General features: G+C 37.9%; 2 protein-coding genes across 2 annotated transcripts; one reads left to right on the top strand and one right to left on the bottom strand.

Moving 5' to 3' along the window:
* Nucleotides 1-5,979: 5,979 nt before the first annotated feature.
* Nucleotides 5,980-13,004, top strand: LOC108677133 (28S rRNA (cytosine-C(5))-methyltransferase-like). Its single transcript, XM_018165290.2, has 7 exons — nucleotides 5,980-6,310; nucleotides 6,609-6,715; nucleotides 7,044-7,344; nucleotides 7,540-7,662; nucleotides 8,286-8,401; nucleotides 8,868-9,040; nucleotides 9,953-13,004. Exons 1-7 carry the CDS (start codon nucleotides 6,134-6,136, stop codon nucleotides 11,278-11,280), a joined length of 2,325 nt encoding a protein of 774 aa, XP_018020779.1. The 5' UTR covers nucleotides 5,980-6,133; the 3' UTR covers nucleotides 11,281-13,004.
* A 184-nt stretch (nucleotides 13,005-13,188) lies between these two features.
* LOC108677132 (xylose isomerase-like) lies at nucleotides 13,189-17,374 on the bottom strand. Its single transcript, XM_018165289.1, has 7 exons — nucleotides 17,337-17,374; nucleotides 16,710-16,842; nucleotides 16,239-16,347; nucleotides 15,239-15,380; nucleotides 14,269-14,955; nucleotides 13,979-14,149; nucleotides 13,189-13,436 (listed from the first exon to the last, which is right to left on the bottom strand). Exons 2-7 carry the CDS (start codon nucleotides 16,762-16,764, stop codon nucleotides 13,380-13,382), a joined length of 1,221 nt encoding a protein of 406 aa, XP_018020778.1. The 5' UTR covers nucleotides 16,765-16,842; nucleotides 17,337-17,374; the 3' UTR covers nucleotides 13,189-13,379.
* Between the last annotated feature and the right edge of the window lie 2,060 nt (nucleotides 17,375-19,434).

Here is a 19,434-nt window from a genome sequence, read left to right as displayed (position 1 = left end):
CAGATGTCATTGAAACAAAATTAAACCTGCTGAGTCCAGGTGTAACAAGAGGTCACTGCGCGACTACTTCCTCACCTACAAACTGGAAACAACAACAACAAAAATGAAAGTTGCACACAGGTGTTGGCTTGAAAATGTGAGTGACAGAATTTGCGTAGCCCTATCCGCGGGCCTATCTCATTCCAAAAGAAGAGACCCCTAAAAATGCATTTAGCCTATTTACTGTAGCGCGTGCTATACTATTGCGTGCCATAGTGGCCAACTGGCCATAGTCCATACTATTGCCAAAACACTAGGTCCAGGCCGTCTGGCAGGAAAATGTCCTGATCCAAAGAGAGACAGTGCATGTCACCCCATAGTGGTAAAGCAGAGAGTTTTTTAGACTCTCCCTGAGTCCCTCAAGTTCATTTTTGAGTCCTATAAGTAGACCAGTAAAGTATCCTGGATACCAGCATTATCATACATAAAAAATTGGTTTAAATATTAGGTAAATGAGGAAATTAAAAATGAACTGATTCTAAAAAATCTCTTTGTCACTATGTGTCACCCTGACCCCACGGCAGGCCCACGCTCAGGAGTCAGGATGATGTATGTTTTCGCACTTTTCGGTGAATTTTCCCGCGCATTTTGACTTTTTTTAAGCCATTGCTGTGCACAGTTGGTGCAACTTCTGGCCATCCCCGCTTGTTGGCGTAAGAGTCGGCGCAGCGCACGCAAGCGTCGGCGCAGCACATGCAAGCATCAGCGCAGCACATGCAAGCGTCAGCGCAGCACGCACATACATTTTGTCAAGGGTCAAGTTACAGAAAACGTATAATACTCAATATGCCTTTAATTATCCATCAATAATGATTTTCCTTGATTTGGAAATTTTGTGAAAGTAAAAATCTAGAAATTTATTTTTGAAGAAATTTTCTACAAATTTCTTATACCTACAAACTGATGAACATCGTTTGTTTACCTTCCGTTCCGTAGACCGTCCGGAAGTGAGGCAATATTCTTTCCGGACGTGAGGCAAGTGGTGAATAACAAAGTCCTCAGAAATTGGGCATATGAAGACTGAAGTCAACAAATATTAGTGTTAAATGACAGATTTAACTTGTTCTATATACAGCAATCCCTTGATTAACACGGTTAATAAATCCCCGAGTTTTACCGTGTTAAGCAAAACCGCACTAATCAAACTTGAGAATATATGGGAATAATTATAATGAATCCTCAAAAATAGCAAAGGAAAGGAAAATTATGTAGTTTGATAAAAGTGAGCAGTAGATATGGCAGCGATCTTGACCAGTTGAAGGCTAACGAGTAACTAGCCCTTTACGCACTGAATTATGTTTTGAAAGTGAAAAAACAATCTGAATTACTTTTCAGATCACGCGCAGTCTTTGTGTTAAACTGGCAGTAACGACGCGCCTACTCCGTCGAACGAGTTCACAACATGTGACGCTTCCGTCACACTTGCGGCTAGACTCCAAACATGTAATTACTCTTGGTAGAAGCTTTTATTTTCTGTGTGACGAATTCGTCACACCAGGGCTTAAAGGGCTAGAGCACCGGCATGGCGCACTTACCGGCGAACGTTGCCGAACTCGATCATTTGGAACGGGACCTCATTTAAAGAATTATTGGCTGACATTCATAAAGTAACAACATTTGGCGAATTTTTCCAAAAGTCGTAACAAAAGTAACAACATAAGATCTAATAAGCAAAAAGTAACACTTTTGTTACGAATGTAACACCTCTGGCTAGAGGCGGGAAAATGATGTGTTGTGAAAAAAAGTCACGCTAATCAAAACTGGCACCGCGTAGATTAAGGGTAGGTCGCAAATTTTTTTTCCGCGTTAATCAAAACCGCGGTATTCAAAACCGTGCTAATCAAGGGATTGCTGTATACTATTAGTGCGCTAACAGGGTTATTAGAGATTCTACGGTTAATGAAAGGTGTCAGAAATAATTTCATGATTGTAATTAATGGAAAATAGTTTTGAGTGCGAAATCTTCTATAAATAAAATATGTCTAGACATAACTGTCATCAGAAATTCCCAACATCATCTTTACATACTTTAACGCAATGCTGATTCATCGTCATGTATGTGATGAGACGTTTTGGACAAATTTACGGCCGGACTTGCGGCCATTGTCCAAATTCGGTGTACCTGGAATATCTCCCAAAGTACTGAACATAGCTCGATGAAACTTGGTACACATATTCATTATGGCCTGAAGGTGATGTCAAGCTTGTGATAATTTTTTAATATGGCCTTCACCAAATGTGCTGAAATTTGCAGTGCACCGGCCATTTCTTCCAGAGTACTGAACAGATCTGAATGGAATTTTGAATATGAATTTCTGAATACTATACGGAGATATTTAGCTCGTGAAAATTTTTTACATTTTGCCTTCGTTGGCGAGTATTTTCTCGTTTCCTCATTCGTGATTTAAACAGCAAAATAGTGCTTAAATTCGCAATGTACCAGAGATTTCTTCTAAATTACTTAAGAGATTCGAACTAAACTTTGCATATAGAAACCTAACCTCCCAACGGCAATGTTTAGCTTGTGACAATTTTTTTATTTCACCTTCTTTTGCGAGTTATACGGATGTACGGAGAAACGACCGGCATTTCTTAGGCCGATTTTTGAACTTGCATTGACCAGGAGCCATATATGTAAAGCCGTATATGGTATAACTTGCCAACGAAGGCAAAATAAAAAAAATTGTCATGAGCTAAACCTCACCGTTGGGAGGTTAGGTTTCTATATGCAAAGTTTCGTTCGAATCTGTTCTGTATTTTAGAAGAAATCTCTGGTACACTGCGAATTTAAGCACTATTTTGCTGTTTAAATCACGAATGAGGGAAAAGAGAAAAATACTTGCCAACGAAGGCAAAATGTAAAAAATTTTCATGAGCTAAACATCTCCGTTTAGTATTCAAAAATTCATATTCAAAATTTCATTCAGATCTGTTCAGTGCTCTGGAAGAAATGGCCGGTACACTGCAAATTTTGGCATGTTCTGTCATATAACTCTCGAATGAAGGCAATATTTAAAAAATTATTACGAGCTTGACAGCACCGTTAGGCATAATGAATATGTGTAATAATGAAATGTGTCATAGAAATAATTGTGCATGGGCATCATAGAATGATAGAAATAGAATGAAATGCAATTAGGTAACCTAAACTATAATTTATTTCTCCAAAAAATATGATGGTTGTCACTAAAACATTCCTTTCTGTTTCAATTATGATTTTTGATCTTACAACACTTCTCTTTAACTTCACTTCTTGTTTGTCTGTCTGTATGCTACAAATCTTATACCATCAACCGGGGCTACCTACTCGAGATGGGCGGGGTAACTCGGGACAGTCCTCCGACATGGCGTAAAACTGTTTTAGTAGCAAAACTAATTGGAATATTGCAAAACTAAATATAGTGGCATAAACCTCAACATTTTTCCTATCTATGTAGTATAAAGGAAGTTCAAAAATACTCCATTTACTACCTTTGAAAAATTCCTGAAAAAATGGTGAAAAACAATATTTTGAAAAGTTACTTCTGCTCAAATGTTTTAAAATGAAGTTTTATTCCAAGTGTCCCAAGTAGCCCCATCAAACGGGGCTACTCGGGACACTCTTTGCAGCGCATTTTCTCATTTATGGAAAAAATGCACTATGGTGTACGCCATGTTGGTCTCTCTGTCCGTTTGTCCGTGACCTCAAGTCTTTGTTGACAAGAAAATGCGCTCTCTGTCTATCTCTCACTGCAGTAAGTACTGTGTTATAATTTTTGCTTCTGGCACCTTACGAATAGCATATGGAATTTTTTGGAAAAGCCATGTGATAGCCCTTGCAAAGAGCTTTGAAATGAGCCTAAACTTGTTTATGAAATGTTTCATGGTAAGAAGTTACTTATGAATGAAAAACGTTTGAAATCGTCCCGAGTAGCCCCGGTTGACAGTAGCTTTTCTCATAACATAAGTCTCGTTTCAAGTCATTTGAGGTTTGTTTGGTTGTCATTCAGTTTATGTTTAGTATTGGTTTATTGGTCTGAATCAAATGGGAACAGTACAGTCAGTCACTCAGTCGCTAATAGTCAGTGTGTTTAGAGGGTAGAGTCTGGTAGATTTATAGGACATAAAACTAGTAGATCTATTGATGGTGTTGTGCACTGTGCTTTCTAATGTTATGTGGCTCTTCAATGTTTATAAGATCCGCATTCATGAAGTGTTGTTGTATATTGAAGCCAGCTAAATGGTCAATATTTAGCTCATTACCTTTCTTCATACAAACGTTACCAAGCTTATGAATAGACTTATCAATAATTCTTTACCCAAAAGTTCCATAGTGGTAAACACCACCTTGGTCATTCCTGAAGACAATAACTGCCCTTCTTAGCCATCCATATACTGTTATTGTTAGTAGGCTAATTACAATATAAAAAACATGTAAAAAAAGACAAAGAAGCTGAAAAACTAAAAGAAATAGAAAAATTTGTAAGAAAATAATGATTTCTGTTTTTTTCATTAGAAAAAATATATAAAACTCCCTAACCCTGATTCTTAAAAATCAAGGAAAATGACATTTAGAATTTTTTTCTAAATTTTCATGGAATAAATTGTGCGAGGGCCATAAAAATGAGTGAAATTGACCACAAGCAGGCCACAGGGGTGTTGTTGGGAAATGTGCTTTTAAATTGAGTTATAAGGTGCTCAATTTTTCATAAAAAACTGATGAAAAGTTTATGGGAATGCTGGGAAATAATCTTTTGAAAGTCCTAAATTTTTTAAAGATATGTTGGTGATCAACTTTTATCTAAGACAAGAAGAGTTGTTGGTAATAAACTTTTAACTAGGGCAAGAAGATATACTGGCAATCAACTTTCTGCTGTAGTACTCCTTTGTTATATTCACTTTCAAAATGATGCATAGTGATATTATATATTAATTAAAGCTTTTTGCACCATTTGCTGCAGAAAGATTAATGCTAGATGAATTACCTCTTGTCTAATTGTCAACAAAATTGCATTGTAAAATTACATTTAATTAATTTGGAAGCTGCAAAAGTGCAAATTAATTCAAAAAATAAAACTCAGTACTCACTGCAGTGAGTGACAGAGAGCGACAGAGAGCGCATTTTCTCATTGAGGAAAACTTGAGGTCACGGACAGACGGACGAACAGACAGATGGACAGACAGACGGACAGAGAGACAGACAGATGGACGGATGGACATGGCGAGCACAATAGTGCATTTTTTCCATAAATGAGAAAATGTGCTAAAAAGGTCATTTTAGTGTTAGAGACTTGGAAAATATGCATTTAAAAATTACTTTTTAAAGACAAAACTTCTAAAGAATAGTGTTGCTGATGTTACACATCTACTATGAATTTCTAATTTTAGTTCCATATATTAAAGAAAAATTCAAATTTTTAATATATGGAAAAAATGTAAAATTTCAAAAATTTTTATTGTGGCAATTGATACCAACATGCATTGTCTCTGACTTTACCCAAGTGTGCAAAATTTCAGGTCAATTATACAGGTAGAAGTGTGTTGAATTTGGTTATAAGATTTGTAGAAGACAAAGTTATGTTTTCAATTTTTTAATTAAAAAAATATTTTTAGTTATATATCCTGTGAATTGATTCATGCATTGTCTCCAACTTATCACAAGTGTCCAAAATTTTCGATTGATTGGAGAGATAGAAGTGTGTTAAATATTGATTATAAGATTTGTAGTGGACAGTAAAACAAACAAACAAGAAGTGAAGTTAAAGAGAAGTGTTGTAATAATAACAAGTGGAAAATTACAACCTTGGAAAGAATGAGTCCAGGAAAAAAATTATCACAAAAATTTTTGTAAAGTTGCAAATTTAATTTATGAATTCATACCAAATTTGTTATTGATGTCAACCTCCTGATTATTATGCTTGGAGACTGCGGATTGTTTATAGATTATATTGTTTAAATTTAGGGTTGGTATAACTAGATTTTTTGTGGACTCAATGTAAACTGTTACAATAATGAGCTTTTATTAATTTTTTTTCTTTTTTAATCTTCAAATTATCAGGAGGAAAAACCTGGATTCATATATTTTTTTCATAAGATTGTATATAATCTATTCAGAATGGCAATTGAGGCAGCTGATGTGCTGACACCAGTAGGTGGCACTGGTAAATTAGCTCATTCTATAAAAGTACCCCAATTTTATAAGTTTTCATCTAAAGTACTCTTGAATTATTTACAATTCAAGGGCAGGATCCCTAAACTCATTCAGCAGCAGACTCGTGGCGAGAGAGAATGTGTAAGTATGACTGCACATAGAACCAGCTCCTGGGGGCAAACAAATTATTTTTCATTTAAAATTCTTTAGAATTATCGCATAAGTTATGATATTTTTGTACAAGTAGAAAATTTTAGTATCCCTGAAACAATCTTGATCTTGATATGAACTTTGTGAACTTTACCATAAATTTATTCAGTTAATATTACGGTGTTTTCCATTATATTTTGTGTGTCTCTTGTTTGTTTAAAATCTATAAAATAAATGACCCTCAAATTATTTTTCCTTAATAATTGATGCAGTTTTTTTCCCCCTTCAGTGGATAAAGCAAGTTCGTTCTTTCCTATTGGCGCTTGTGGCCGAATTGGATATTGTGAGAGCTGCACTCAATAATGTTGGTGTGCTGGAAAAAAATCCATATTTGAGGTTGGTGTTTGAAAAGGTGCCTACGATAGAATTGTCTTTTTCTTGAAACTTCAGTTTGATAAATTTTTAAATTGAAATATCTAAAAAGACTTGGGTCTTATTTTTCAACGTTACCCATAATGCCTCTTCCCATATGCTTATAATTTTTTCCCTTACCACTTTGATGCAAATAATAGACTAATTTTATGCATCATTCTAATCATTTAATATTGTAAAACAAGTGTTAGTATCGAAACATCAAGCTTTCATCAATCATGTCTCATGAAAGTATTGAAAATTTTTTGTCAGAATTTTTTTTCAAAATTTCAATTCCTGCAACAATGGGCAGGGTTGAAACTGCCCTGGTGATAGCAGGAGACATGCTTCTCAGCTTAAGCAGGTCCCAGCGCTTGACGTCACAGTGCAAACCAGTCCTTACAATGCTGGAGGTTGAAAAGGAACTGCAGGATGAATATCAGAAACTCCTGCAAAATGCCCCTGTTAAATTGGGTCTGGTGGTGCCTCGTTGGGTGTGCATCAATACTCTGCTTATATCCACTCAGAAAGCCCGGCAGCATTTATCCGATGAAGGCTTCACTTTAAAATCATATTCTCCAAAAACTTATGAGAAATTTTTACAAAGCATTCAGGTATACAAGTGTTTTTCAACCCTTACATGCCACTCTCCTTATATGCTTTAAGAAAAATGATTATAATTGTCTTATAAATTTACATTTAGTTGATAAATTCTGTGCATTTTCATTTCTCATGTTTTTTTTTTAATTTAATCTGTTTATTTATAAAAGGAAGAATGTTGACTATTAAAATTTTTTGATTGTCTGCAGGACCTAGGAAAATGGGACTATATGGAAGACTTTCATTTTGCTGAGGTGTTGGTTTTCTCTGCCAGCACTGCTGTTATGAGCTCAACTCTTGTATCATCAGGCAAGCTTCTTCTGCAAGATAAAGTAATTCTCTATGATATTCAACTGCCCATGTGTACCTATTTTACAAAATAATGCTTAGGTGTTTTGATAACATTTTTCTGCTTACAAAAATTGTTTTTCTGTGTTTTTTTGTAATTTTTTTGGTATGGTAATTATTTGTTACTGTAAATATTCTAAATACTGAGCAGGATCGATAGTGACTTTTATTGATGAAATTTTATAAATGCATAAACTTCATTTGCATGCCCAAATTTGATTTTTTTATCAAAAGTTCATTTCCTTTGTATTCCATCATTCCCATTTTTTATTTTAGGTAGTAATTTATTAGTTATAGTCATGGTTCTTCATAAGAAGCAAAAACTTTTTAGTTTTCTGCATGAATCCTATTTTCTAATTTAATGGAATGTCATAATGGTAACAAATTTGGATGAATCAGCACATGATAACAATTTTATTGGAATGAAAATGATGGAAATTTCATTGGAATGACAAATGATGGGAATTTTTACTGGAATGTAAATGATGGACATTTTTTTGGAGTAACGAATGATAAAAATTACAAGGGAACAAGAAAATATTCCAATATGAATAAATAGAAATCAGTGATATTTCAATGGAGAAATAAGTAATGATGTTTTTTTAAGGTGAGTTGGCTGTCGCCGTTTGTGAGTGCAGTGCAGCCTGGGGATGTGGTGCTGGATGCCTGCGCCGCTCCTGGCAACAAGAGCACCGTACTGGCGGGCCTCATGGCTAACCAAGGGTAAACATATTGCAAATATAGCTGAACTTTTGTTTAGAATTTGCTTGCACTATATTTTGTCCCTCTTGACATGTTTACTGTCCAGTTAATTGCAAAGAAATTATGAGGAAATTGTATGTTCAGTGATAAGAAAATTATAAAGAAAGGTGAATTTCCTGTTTTTTATACCAATTTGCTTTTATGTAAATAACGGAAATATGTTCCGAAATGAGCTTTGAATTTAGAGACAATGTCAGTTAACTCTAAACAGGCTACCTTGGAGATAGAAGCTTAAATTGTCCGTTCAAATCAATAAATTTATTTTCAATTTAAAATTTTAAGGCAAACTTAATTTTATGTTTGAATTTGGCCTATTTTTCGCTATATATAGTATACATATACTACCTATGTACCGGTATATATTTATGCAGTGTATATATACGGTATATACATCAACGTTGCCCTCATATTACTCTTTCACTCTCAGGAAACTGATCTGCATTGAACGCGACCCTGAACGCTTCACGGTGCTTAAGAAGCGCGTGAAGCATCACGGCGTGCGCAACGTACTCTTCATCAATGAGGACTTCACGTCTGTGGACCCCAGCGAGCTTCAGGGAGTGACGACCATCTTGCTGGATCCTTCATGTAGTAATTCAGGTCAGGCACTCAATATATTTGCGTATTTGTTACAGTCCATCCGGGTGTTCAATACCATGGTTGAACTAGTATAAGGTTGACCCATGAGAAGCTCATTTTTGCAGATGTAGTTTGTTGTTCGCCTATGACGTCACTGATCTCAGTGACGTCATGGACATTAACCAATCACCGAAATGCGATCAAACCAGTCAACCAGTCTGTCATGGGAATGACAAGATTGTATGCGCTTCTCGATCTCAGTGACGTAACAAGAAAGCTGAACTGAAAGACGGAAATCCTCGTGGGTCAACCTTATATTGTTCAACCATGGTTCAATACCCTCTATTGCAGCTTAAAACTGACGCTTAAGAGGCCACTTTAAAGTCAGCTCATGATATTGTTGGTTTTATGCATTCTCTCGAAGTGAATATAACTGTGCCAATCATACTGGCCTAGTGAATCAGGGTCTACGTTTATGGAGGTGCCTAATTGGCTGTGCAAAAGCACTTTGCAGATATAGGTTCATTGTTTTTAAATCTTCTGAATTGTCGAATTTCTTAATGAACTGGAAATTAGTATTTCTACATCACGGATACATAGACTACCTACGTATGTACGTATCTATGTGATAATTGTTTCGCTTGCTGATGGACAAATAATTTATATTGAGATGCTGGTAGTTCTGGGTGGACTCAATCGTGTGGCCGCTAAAGTGTTTGCAAAATTTTTTGATTTTAAACTAGGTTTTGCTGGATTATTATTTCAGTTTCATTTTAATTCTAACAATTAAATTGAATTATTATTTCAATAGAGAATTCAAATAATTTTTTTTATTCTTGCTGCAGTTTTAGCTTGATATGGGTATCCCACTTAGAGTGAAGATTGGACAATACTTATACTCAGTAACTCAATTGACATAAATGGTGTGTGCAGGATTGGAGATGAACACTGACTCGGCGTCCGTGAGCGGCGAGCGCTACCGCAGGCTGGCTGACATGCAATTCCAGCTTCTTTCTTTTGCCCTGAGCCTCCCGTCCGTGCAGTCTGTGGTGTACTCAACCTGCTCTGTGCAGTCCATCGAGAACGAGGAGGTGGTAGCCCGCGCTCTTCAGCAGTTCACTAATTTTGAACTCGACGATCTGAGCTTGAAATTGAAAGACTGGCGTAGTTTTGGAGACGAGAATTACTCATTTGCTAAGAAGGTTTTGCGCACGCAAACATTCTATGATTTGTGCCATGGTTTCTTTGTTGCTAAATTTGTAGCTCGTCGTGTGTTTCTAAACGGAAAAACCGAGTCGGAAACTGCAGAACCAAAAGAAGAAAATTCCAAGAAGAAACCGAAAACGGTTCTTGGAGCAAAGGCTGAGAATTCGGTCAGTACAGAATGTAACTCTGATATGGATGGATTAGCAAGTAATCCATATAGCTCATTCAAAAACAGCATGAGTTTTAGTGATAGTAAGCAAAAAGTCCCTGAAGGCAGAGAGATTGAGTTGAATGACGCTTATTGTGCTGCAGAATCTCAAATACTCAATGAAGTGGGCGGCTCGACAGTTGAATGTCACATGAAGGGAGACAGCAGGAAAAGGAAGTCAAAAAAGAACATAGAATTGGAACCAATTGAAAAATTCGAAGAGTCTGGGTTGGAAAAAGAGTCCAAAAAGAAGCGCCGTAGACTAAACCCTTCTGAAGAGACATTATTACCAGCAGAGTTTGATGAAACTAAGACGACGAGTTCGAAAAAGAAACTGAAAAGCCAAATTTCAGAGGGCGATGAAAATAACGAGGTGGAAGCAGATGTTACCGCGCCTGAAAAACAGAAGAAGAAGAAGAAAAAGAGTTGTGGAGATGTGATAGAATTCGTAGCGGATGTGGAAGAAACTTTAGTTAACCCTCAACCCAAGAAAAAATCGAAGTCAAAGAGTAAAATTGACACAGAATGCGGAATTGAATCTGTAATAGAAACTTGTGAGGCAGATTTAGCCACGGGATTAAAGAAAAAGAAGAAGAAACATGAAAAACACGTGAAAAATCCAGAAGAATTTGGAGAAAAAGAAATAATTTCATGGAGCGCACTGATAAATCCTGATGTAAAACCAAAGAAGAAAAAGCGTAAGGCGGAGACAGAGGATGTTGACGATCAGGAAACACATTCCTCCGACCTGACAACGGAACACCGAGATACCTGCAGTGAAAACCAGCCTAAAAAGAAGAAAAAGAAAACCCGCCATGAGCCAAGGAACGATTCAGAAGCTTCTTAACCGCGCGTGTAGGTATATAATCCATTCCTACTTGCAGAAGAAATAGTACCGTAGTGAACTTGATAATTTATTCTGGTGACCAGTTGAATAAGTGTGAAGTCAGGGTTAGTCAAAAGTGGACAAGTAAACAATGATCTAGTTGGACGAGACTTTTTCTTATGTGAATCTGTTCCTTTGAGTGAATTTCTTCGTCTCCTATCACTGCTTTTCAACATTTTGTTCTTCGGTTATTCCATACGAATACAACATTGCATTTTTTACACAAGTTTTTTTGATCATGCTAATTGTTCATAGACATACTTCTATAGACTAAGGATACTCGGCCAATTTGGGGTAAGAAATAAACATGCGTGTGTCTGAAAATTATGGTTAATATTGTACATGGACAGAAGGATACGTTTCTGTCTGTGTGTAGGATAACGTTTCCGTAGTGGGGTGATTTTTGTCTCAGAGTAATACATCAATATTCCGGTGTGTTGGAAGGGTGACTATAAAATTACCGGATACACCAGCGCGTGAAAGTAAACATGATTATTATGTCATTTTTATGTGCGTCACAAGATGAGAATTTTCATGTGAGTCTCGAACTTTCCTAACGCTATTAATTGCTAAGCACGCACGCTTTGATTATTCAAGCCTAAACAGAATTTCTTTTAGATCACCGCAAGTTTGCTTCTGGATCTTCTTCTGATGGAAGCTTCTCTAAGCGAAGCTATTCGAACGTCGTTCCTTCGAATTTGTTTCTCCACATTTTGACACTAATTGATCTTTCATCATCCAATTGCTCTTTCGTCACTATTTATTATTCGTAGTTCAAGTTCGTCACGATAATTTTTTGTTGTCAAGTTACTCTTCTCTTTCACCTGAATAATAATTGACTTGTGTGGAGTTATCGCAAATGACGCATTGAATTTCGTTACGCTATACAGCAAACTCCGTCTTTATCAATTCCGTAACTCATCGATACCTGTCTGACATAATACATATCGTGTCAGGATATTACCTGACTTTAGTTTTTCAAGGTGAAATCACGAGACAATAAAAACAATAAATGGGCGAAAAAAAGTTTTTTATTTTTACATTTGGCAGACGTACTTTTTCTCCTAAAATTAAAAATGTGAATTTCCTTCAAATAACGAAACAGGATTTAAATGTAATAACCTGTGCAACATGCCTATGAACAGTTTCTTTTCTCATTAATATTAGTTTAATTTAAAATTTGCAACGGGATGACGGTATTCGTGGTATTGATTTTTAAATATCGGGGATCATCTACCTCGAGCTAAGTTGTTTTCTTCTTGTAAAGTTTGTGAATTAAAAAAAAATATCACAGTCAAATTTATATTTTTGCTAAAGTTTCCCTTAGAATTTAAACCGAATGATCATTTTATTCGCCAAACCATCCCACGTGCCTTATTTGTTTTCATGCTACAACTTTTGTCCGTAATTGTTGTAACTTGCGCGTACTTTTTGTACGTAATTGTTGAATTAACGCCATTGTTTTGACGTTTTGCATAATTGCAAAACGTCAAACTTTGCAGCCATAATTGTTAGCCTATTTACATAGACATATTTCAATTACTGTTGCTGATTGTTGTGTTTGTTGATCCTCTGTCTGTAGCAAATTCTCAGCTCTGAGACGAACCACCAAGACTTCAGTATGTCTTGCCGCGGACGCACACAGCTTTCGAATGAAATTTTTTCGTTGTTTTGCCATGCTTAAATTGCTAGTATTAATCTCCTTTATAACCTTAGAAAAGTCTTTAAAAAGACTAACTCCACGTATTCATAATATATTTTAGCTGTTGATGTCACAAACCAACTCATTTGCATCTGCCTCCCACGTTAATCACAAGCACGGATCACTCCTTGTTGTTGTAGACGTAGTAATTAAACACANTAACGGGAAGATTATACGAACTGTAGCGCTACAATGGGAGAGAACAATTGACTAATGTAACGGGAAGATTGTACGAACTGTAGCGCTACAATGGGAGAGAACAATTGACTAATGTAACGGGAAGATTATACGAACTGTAGCGCTACAATGGGAGAGAACAATTGACTAATGTAACGGGAAGATTATACGAACTGTAGCGCTACAATGGGAGAGAACAATTGACTAATGTAACGGGAAGATTGTACGAACTGTAGCGCTACAATGGGAGAGAACAATTGACTAATGTAGCGGGAAGATTGTACGAACTGTAGAGCTACAAATAGAGAACAATTGACTAATTTAATGGGAAGATGACCGTCACTTAATATACGTGGAGGATCAAGATTTAGACTTTGTTCATATCTTAATACGCTGCAGTCAAATAGGAGAGCGCATCACAGTTTAACCGCGTCTTCTAAATAAAGTTCCCCATCATGTGCATCCCTAAATTGATGTAAATTTTGTGATGTTTTCTCATTGATGTAAATAGAATTCCAGCATTCATCGAACAGTAAAATTATTTTTTTTCGTTGTTTGGAAAAACTAATAATAATATTGCAAAATATCTCTCAGAAACTCTGTTGTCGCCTAAAAAATTCCTTCGAAGATGCTCACTCGTCGTTCATGCATTCACGTCAAAAAATATTCACTTTATATATCACATGGAATCAGATTAATACATAATTTCACACCATGAGGCCCACAAATTTTTTCAATTGAGTGTTTAGGGATCAAGGTTTTCTTTCTTGTATCGCTCACCTCTTTCAAGTTACGCGCGAAAAGCCCGTCTTTGGCGGTAGCGACAGCCGCGCGTAACGCCCTAGCGAAGGTGTCGATGGCGAGTACGTGGCTGTCGAGCTGGTCTTGCGGCTCAGCGGCCTCACGGCGAGTGCGGAAACCGAGGTTCAGTCCGCCAGGCTGTAGCCCGCCCTGCGTGTGAAACAAGATTTGTATAATGATTAATGATATTATCCTATGGGCCTCTGCCTATTGAATTATATGATATTTAAAAGAGAACTGTTAACTACAACCTCGCAGACGTGACGTACCTGCTCAACGACGCACTTCATGACGTAGGTCGCGTCACGGACGTTGTAAGGACAAACGTCTGCAGCCCCGTTGACCTCCGGCCAGTTGTCGGACGCATCGACGGCGCCAAGCGCTTTAAAGGCTGAAGCATAGTACACGTCGTGCTCATATTTCCTGCCCAGCATGCGTGACCAGCCTGGTTTGATGTAGAGCTTGAAGTGTTTGTCCAAGTTGAAGTGCCTGAGGATGTGCAGCGTGGAGGCAGCGTCACTCTCGTACTGACATCGTCGCGGATCAAAGGGCTTGGGTTGGATGAGGAACTGCCCTCGGTATCCGATTTTTTCCTTGTACTGCACGGCCATCTTATAAAACTGCGCCAAATGCGACAAGTCCTTGAAGACTTGCCGTTGAATTAGGCTTTGGTAACCGTCTCTTGGGTGAAAGAACACAAAGTTTTCGGTGCCAAGTTTCTTCGCAGCCTCGAGTCCTCGCTTGAGCTGGGCCGATGCGTAGGCAAAGACCAAAGCGTCTGGGCTGGTCGAGGCGCCATTCATGTAGCGCGGGTGCGTGAAGAGATCGCAACCGAAGTAGAGCGGCTTGACGTTATGCTGTTTTTGTAGTTCCAACGCAAAGACCGTCATGTCGTCCAACGCGCGGGATGTTTCCTCGAAATCGTCGTAGTCTGGGCACAAGTCTCGGTCCGACACCTGGGTGCGGTAGGGTACGATTATGGTATACATTATTAAGCAAGTGGAATTTAAATTGTAGATATCCGCAAGGTACCTAAAATATTGTATAATTAAACCCAATAAAATATCTTCTATGCCAATCAGTTGTGAGTGATGCGCACTTGAAATATTTTATGGTTCATGACGATTCACTTGTGTCTGGGTAGACCGTAGGCCTACACATGTAAGAAAATTTCACGTTGTTTCTGTAATAATATTTTTGCGACAATAACGCGGAAGTCGGCATTAATAAATCACTCACGGAATAATACTTGATGCCCAACTTGCTGGCGAGGTCTACAGCGGCTTGCAGACGACGCTTGTAGTTGTCGAGGTGTCGGGACCTGTCGTCCCAAGGCCGCACGTGGGCCCAGTCCCCGTAGTAGTCGTCGGACCCTTGATACCTGCAGGAGAAAACCCTTGATACCTGTAGGAGAAAACCCTTGATACCTGCAGGAGAAAACCCTTGATACCTGTAGGAGAAAACCCTTGATACCTGCAGGAGAAAACCCTTGATACCTGTGGTCTCTTACCATCCCCTCTGTCCACTCCAACGGGTTCAAGGCATGAAGGAACGCCAGCGCTCTGAAGATCTTTCCTGATCACATCGTTCAGAGCCGAGTGTCTTGGATGTCGCCCAGCGCTGTACTTGATCAAGAAAACCCTTGATACCTGCAGGAGAAAACCCTTGATACCTGCAGGAGAAAACCCTTGATACCTGTAGGAGAAACCACCCCCCCAGTTCCGACCCCGCACTGCGTTCATTTTGTCATTAACGTGTTGAAGTTAAATATGTCATGTCGAAAACTGAGAACGTGTAACGTTCATGGAATTTCTGCAGTGACACAGTGGCTTGACTGCAGTCTGGTGTTTTAACGACTATTTTCGTTCCATTTATACCGTCAGAATTTGGGTTCGTGTGTACGTAAATTTTAATTGTATTTTTATACATTATTTTCGTATTAATCTGATTATCTAATTCGATTTAGAATTGTTGAACATCGATTTCAGACCACCGCTATAGCTAGAAGAGCTAAATCTATAAACAACATTGTGATTTAAGTTGCCGACACCCTTGAAAGGAATGAAACGTAGCTTCGGTGTTAAATTTCTTTTGGGTTTTCTTATTGTTGCTGAAACTTGTTTTTAGCCCTTATGCTATGACTTAAGTGCATTTGAACGTCTGAAAGGACTTACCAATCAACGCAATCAACGGCTCATAAACTCTCAAAGGCTGCAGCTGTTCTCACTCCATGAAATACCTGAAGGCGTTGAAGCAGCACACGGAGAAGCGAAGCCACTCCTCCATGGTTTTGCCGTGCAGGTTCTCGGACGCGTTGTAGTAGCGGTAGACTTGCGTCTCCTCTGCACCTACAAGTACCGCCTCAATATACAGCATTTTGTATCTCATGTCTAGTGCAGCATATACTCGATCCCGCTCAAAATCAGAAATATTCAACAAGTTTAATCTAAATAATTCTAATTTTTCGGTACCGCATCCTCATTTTATATAATTTAACACTATCGGGTTTCATATTTTGAATTGTGCGTCTCACCGAGAAAGTCAAGATTACGATATCTTCGTAAAGACAATCAAAAATGATGCCCGCGAACTCAACACAACAGCTTTAACCTAATATTGCTCTACAGTATGACTGAGTTTAAATCTCTGCATAAAGTCACACATTGATAATAAATGTGGTACCCTCACATGACCGTTGAATGCAACTCACCTGCATTGGGCCGGTATTCAACTTTGCCATTGTCCAAGGTGAACTTGGAAGACATTTTCTGCGAGACTGGCCGACGGCGAGGCAGCGTGGCGACTTTTGGTCACGTGTTCGAAGCAATGTTTCTGTTGATAACCTAACGAAAGGAAGGGATCGGCAAATGATGAATTTATCTTAATAGAATTCTCTAGGTTTAAATAATTTTTTTCCATGTAAAGGTATTTTTTTCATTGCAATATTTCTGTATATACTGGGATATTGCTAAGTCATTCGATGCAGCGATCAGATTTTTTTTGTAGATATTCATTGCTTGTTCTCCTATCCCGGATTCAACGCAGTAGCACAATACTGCTTTTAGTTTTGTATAATTTATTTTCCGAATGACTGCTGACAATTGAATCGTGTATCACATGAGTATTTTTTAAGGCGCCACTCGGCATCTTTCAATGTTGGATTCCATTTCAAACATAATATGAGGACTTCTTTGATATCATCCTCATGCGAACATTTCGTTGCTAATATGCGTTAAATTAATATATGCTATTATGAAATCCCCTTTCTTATGTTCCTTGAGATCCTGAAATAATAAGATATGGCCGAGGTTTTACGGCGCTATTCAACGGGACTCACCAGCGTTGCAGGGATGGCCGCGGCCTCGTGCCAGCTGTCGAGCAGTGCTCGGTTCAGACACGACAATGCTTTTATACGGACCTCACTTCACGGTCCGCAGCACGGTGGTGTCAAGTTATTGCACAGCAATAAATTTTGCTTAAGCGGAAAATGTGGTGTGCAGTAAGAATTAAAAGAGGCGATAGGGAAATTAGACGGAAATCTACGCGAAAATATATATTATTATACCAATCGATGGTTCATGCAAGAGAAGCAAAAAATCGGCTTGGCGATGAGCAAAATGCGATATGCGAGCGCGGCGAATTAACGTGAAGTGCGGGTCGAAATATGATGTACACGCTGTTGATTGTTGAACGTTGTTTGCCTACAAAATTATGGGACTCGTATGTAAATACTCAAAATTTCCATAATACTCAATTTTCATAATACTCAAATTCCCAAATACTCACCAAACTATGACAATTGGGCCGAAGTTGTAGCTTTACTGTTGATTATAATGCAAAGTTTTTTTTTGTATGCGCGATCAGTCTAGTCCTAGAGACATCTAATGCAAGTTTATTAAAATTTACGTTTTTCCTCTAACAAATTATAATTTCATTCGATAACGATAGTAAATTTAACTTTGTTGAAACGGCCAGAGTATACGTTTCAGTTCAGTGTATCGTGGAAAGCAAACTCGTCCGATCCGAGAACTCGTCACGCGGCTGACGCGGCTAAGGTGACACCTCAACCCGATATTAGTATCAAGTTATGAAACGCATGGCATGCAGTATAAATAACATTTTATTTTAAAACTGGTTAGAAAGATTATAATTTGTTAAAAAAGCTTTTCCACTACAAAATGGAGGAATAAAATTTGTAAAAAAAAACATTTCTGGACGCCCAAACCGAGAAATCACTAATCTCATCACTTGGTATAAACGTACCCTGGTACCCAATAGTTAGTTTGACACGAATAGCACATTTTTATTGAATGAACGGCTTGAATAAGTGTTGGCAAGACATGTTCTAATATCAGTGTGGATAGGTAGGTTTTCCACTATCCCTCTATTATAGTATAATATTGTGATGGCATCATTGATTATGACTCACTGTTTGGCATATCGTTCATTCTAGACATGACAGAATTTTTCCGATTATCGTAGTCTGACTTCCGATTTTGTTCTGATTAATTAAGCACCGCTTAACTCGACAATATCGACGAGAATATTTATTGGCTAGCCAAGACTCGAACCCATAAATCCGTACTCCAGCAGTTCTTTGCACCTCTCGAACACTTCGTCGTCATACTCCTCTGGTCGGCCAATAGAAGACATTTTGTGCGCTGAACACTTCAAGATTTTCAACACGTGGTGAAGATGAAAATGTCTTTGGTGATACTGCTTGAATCGGTGATCTAGTTATAATGATAAAGCACAATAAAAATATAGCGGTGTCAGCTCTGATTAGGCCAAATTGGCTGATCGTAAATTCTCTACTATTTGCCCACCTGGCTTATTTCGACCAGGAATTTTGCAGCTAATTGCGTGTTACGAGCCCCAAATTCACGCTCTAATCTTAATGATCTTTAACCACTGAGCGAATGCCCTTTCGCATTCTCACTCTCTCCCATGACTGTTGTTCTGCGCAACAACAACAACAACAACAGCTGAAGGAGTGAGTGTTGTTCTGTTATAACAGAACTCGATGCAACAATTTATAATTTTCTATGCTTGCTTCTTCAAAACGGGATGTACTAAATGTCACATAGGAGTGTACTGCATTGTAAGAAATTATATTGGTCACATTATGAAGGATTATACAGCGTTTGAGAATATTGGGTACACATCATGTTGAGTATACTGCATACTGCATAGAAAGATATACCCTTGCATGCGATTGATTTAGAAAAAATCTATCAAATGGCTTCCCATAAAATTTCTTTCCTTCGCAAGGACGAGCTCAGCACCAAAGGATGTGGCAGAAATTTAGCGCTTGCAACTTATAAAGTATATTCAGTGCATTGAATAAGTTACAGAATCATTCGATGGAAAGTATTTTACGAAGTATGATATCGGGATTGTTTGGGATTGGAATTCTTTAATTATAAAGCTGCGTT

Source organism: Hyalella azteca, unplaced genomic scaffold, assembly GCF_000764305.2.
Source record: "Hyalella azteca isolate HAZT.00-mixed unplaced genomic scaffold, Hazt_2.0.2 contig8626, whole genome shotgun sequence".
NCBI classification, from domain to species: domain Eukaryota; kingdom Metazoa; phylum Arthropoda; class Malacostraca; order Amphipoda; family Hyalellidae; genus Hyalella; species Hyalella azteca.
This window is presented reverse-complemented; position numbering and strand designations above follow the sequence as displayed.

Excerpts from the sequence above, each read along its gene's own strand:
- LOC108677133 (XM_018165290.2), top strand. The coding sequence starts at position 6,134 with ATGGCAATTGAGGCAGCTGATGTGCTGACACCAGTAGGTGGCACTGGT. Across the intron at positions 6,716-7,043 it reads GAAAAAAATCCATATTTGAG|GGTTGAAACTGCCCTGGTGA; the intron begins GTTGGTGTTTGA and ends AACAATGGGCAG. Across the intron at positions 9,041-9,952 it reads TCCTTCATGTAGTAATTCAG|GATTGGAGATGAACACTGAC; the intron begins GTCAGGCACTCA and ends TGGTGTGTGCAG.
- LOC108677132 (XM_018165289.1), bottom strand. The coding sequence starts at position 16,764 with ATGTCTTCCAAGTTCACCTTGGACAATGGCAAAGTTGAATACCGGCCC. Across the intron at positions 14,956-15,238 it reads TGGGCATCAAGTATTATTCC|GTGTCGGACCGAGACTTGTG; the intron begins GTGAGTGATTTA and ends TACCGCACCCAG. Across the intron at positions 14,150-14,268 it reads TGAAGTGCGTCGTTGAGCAG|GGCGGGCTACAGCCTGGCGG; the intron begins GTACGTCACGTC and ends TTTCACACGCAG.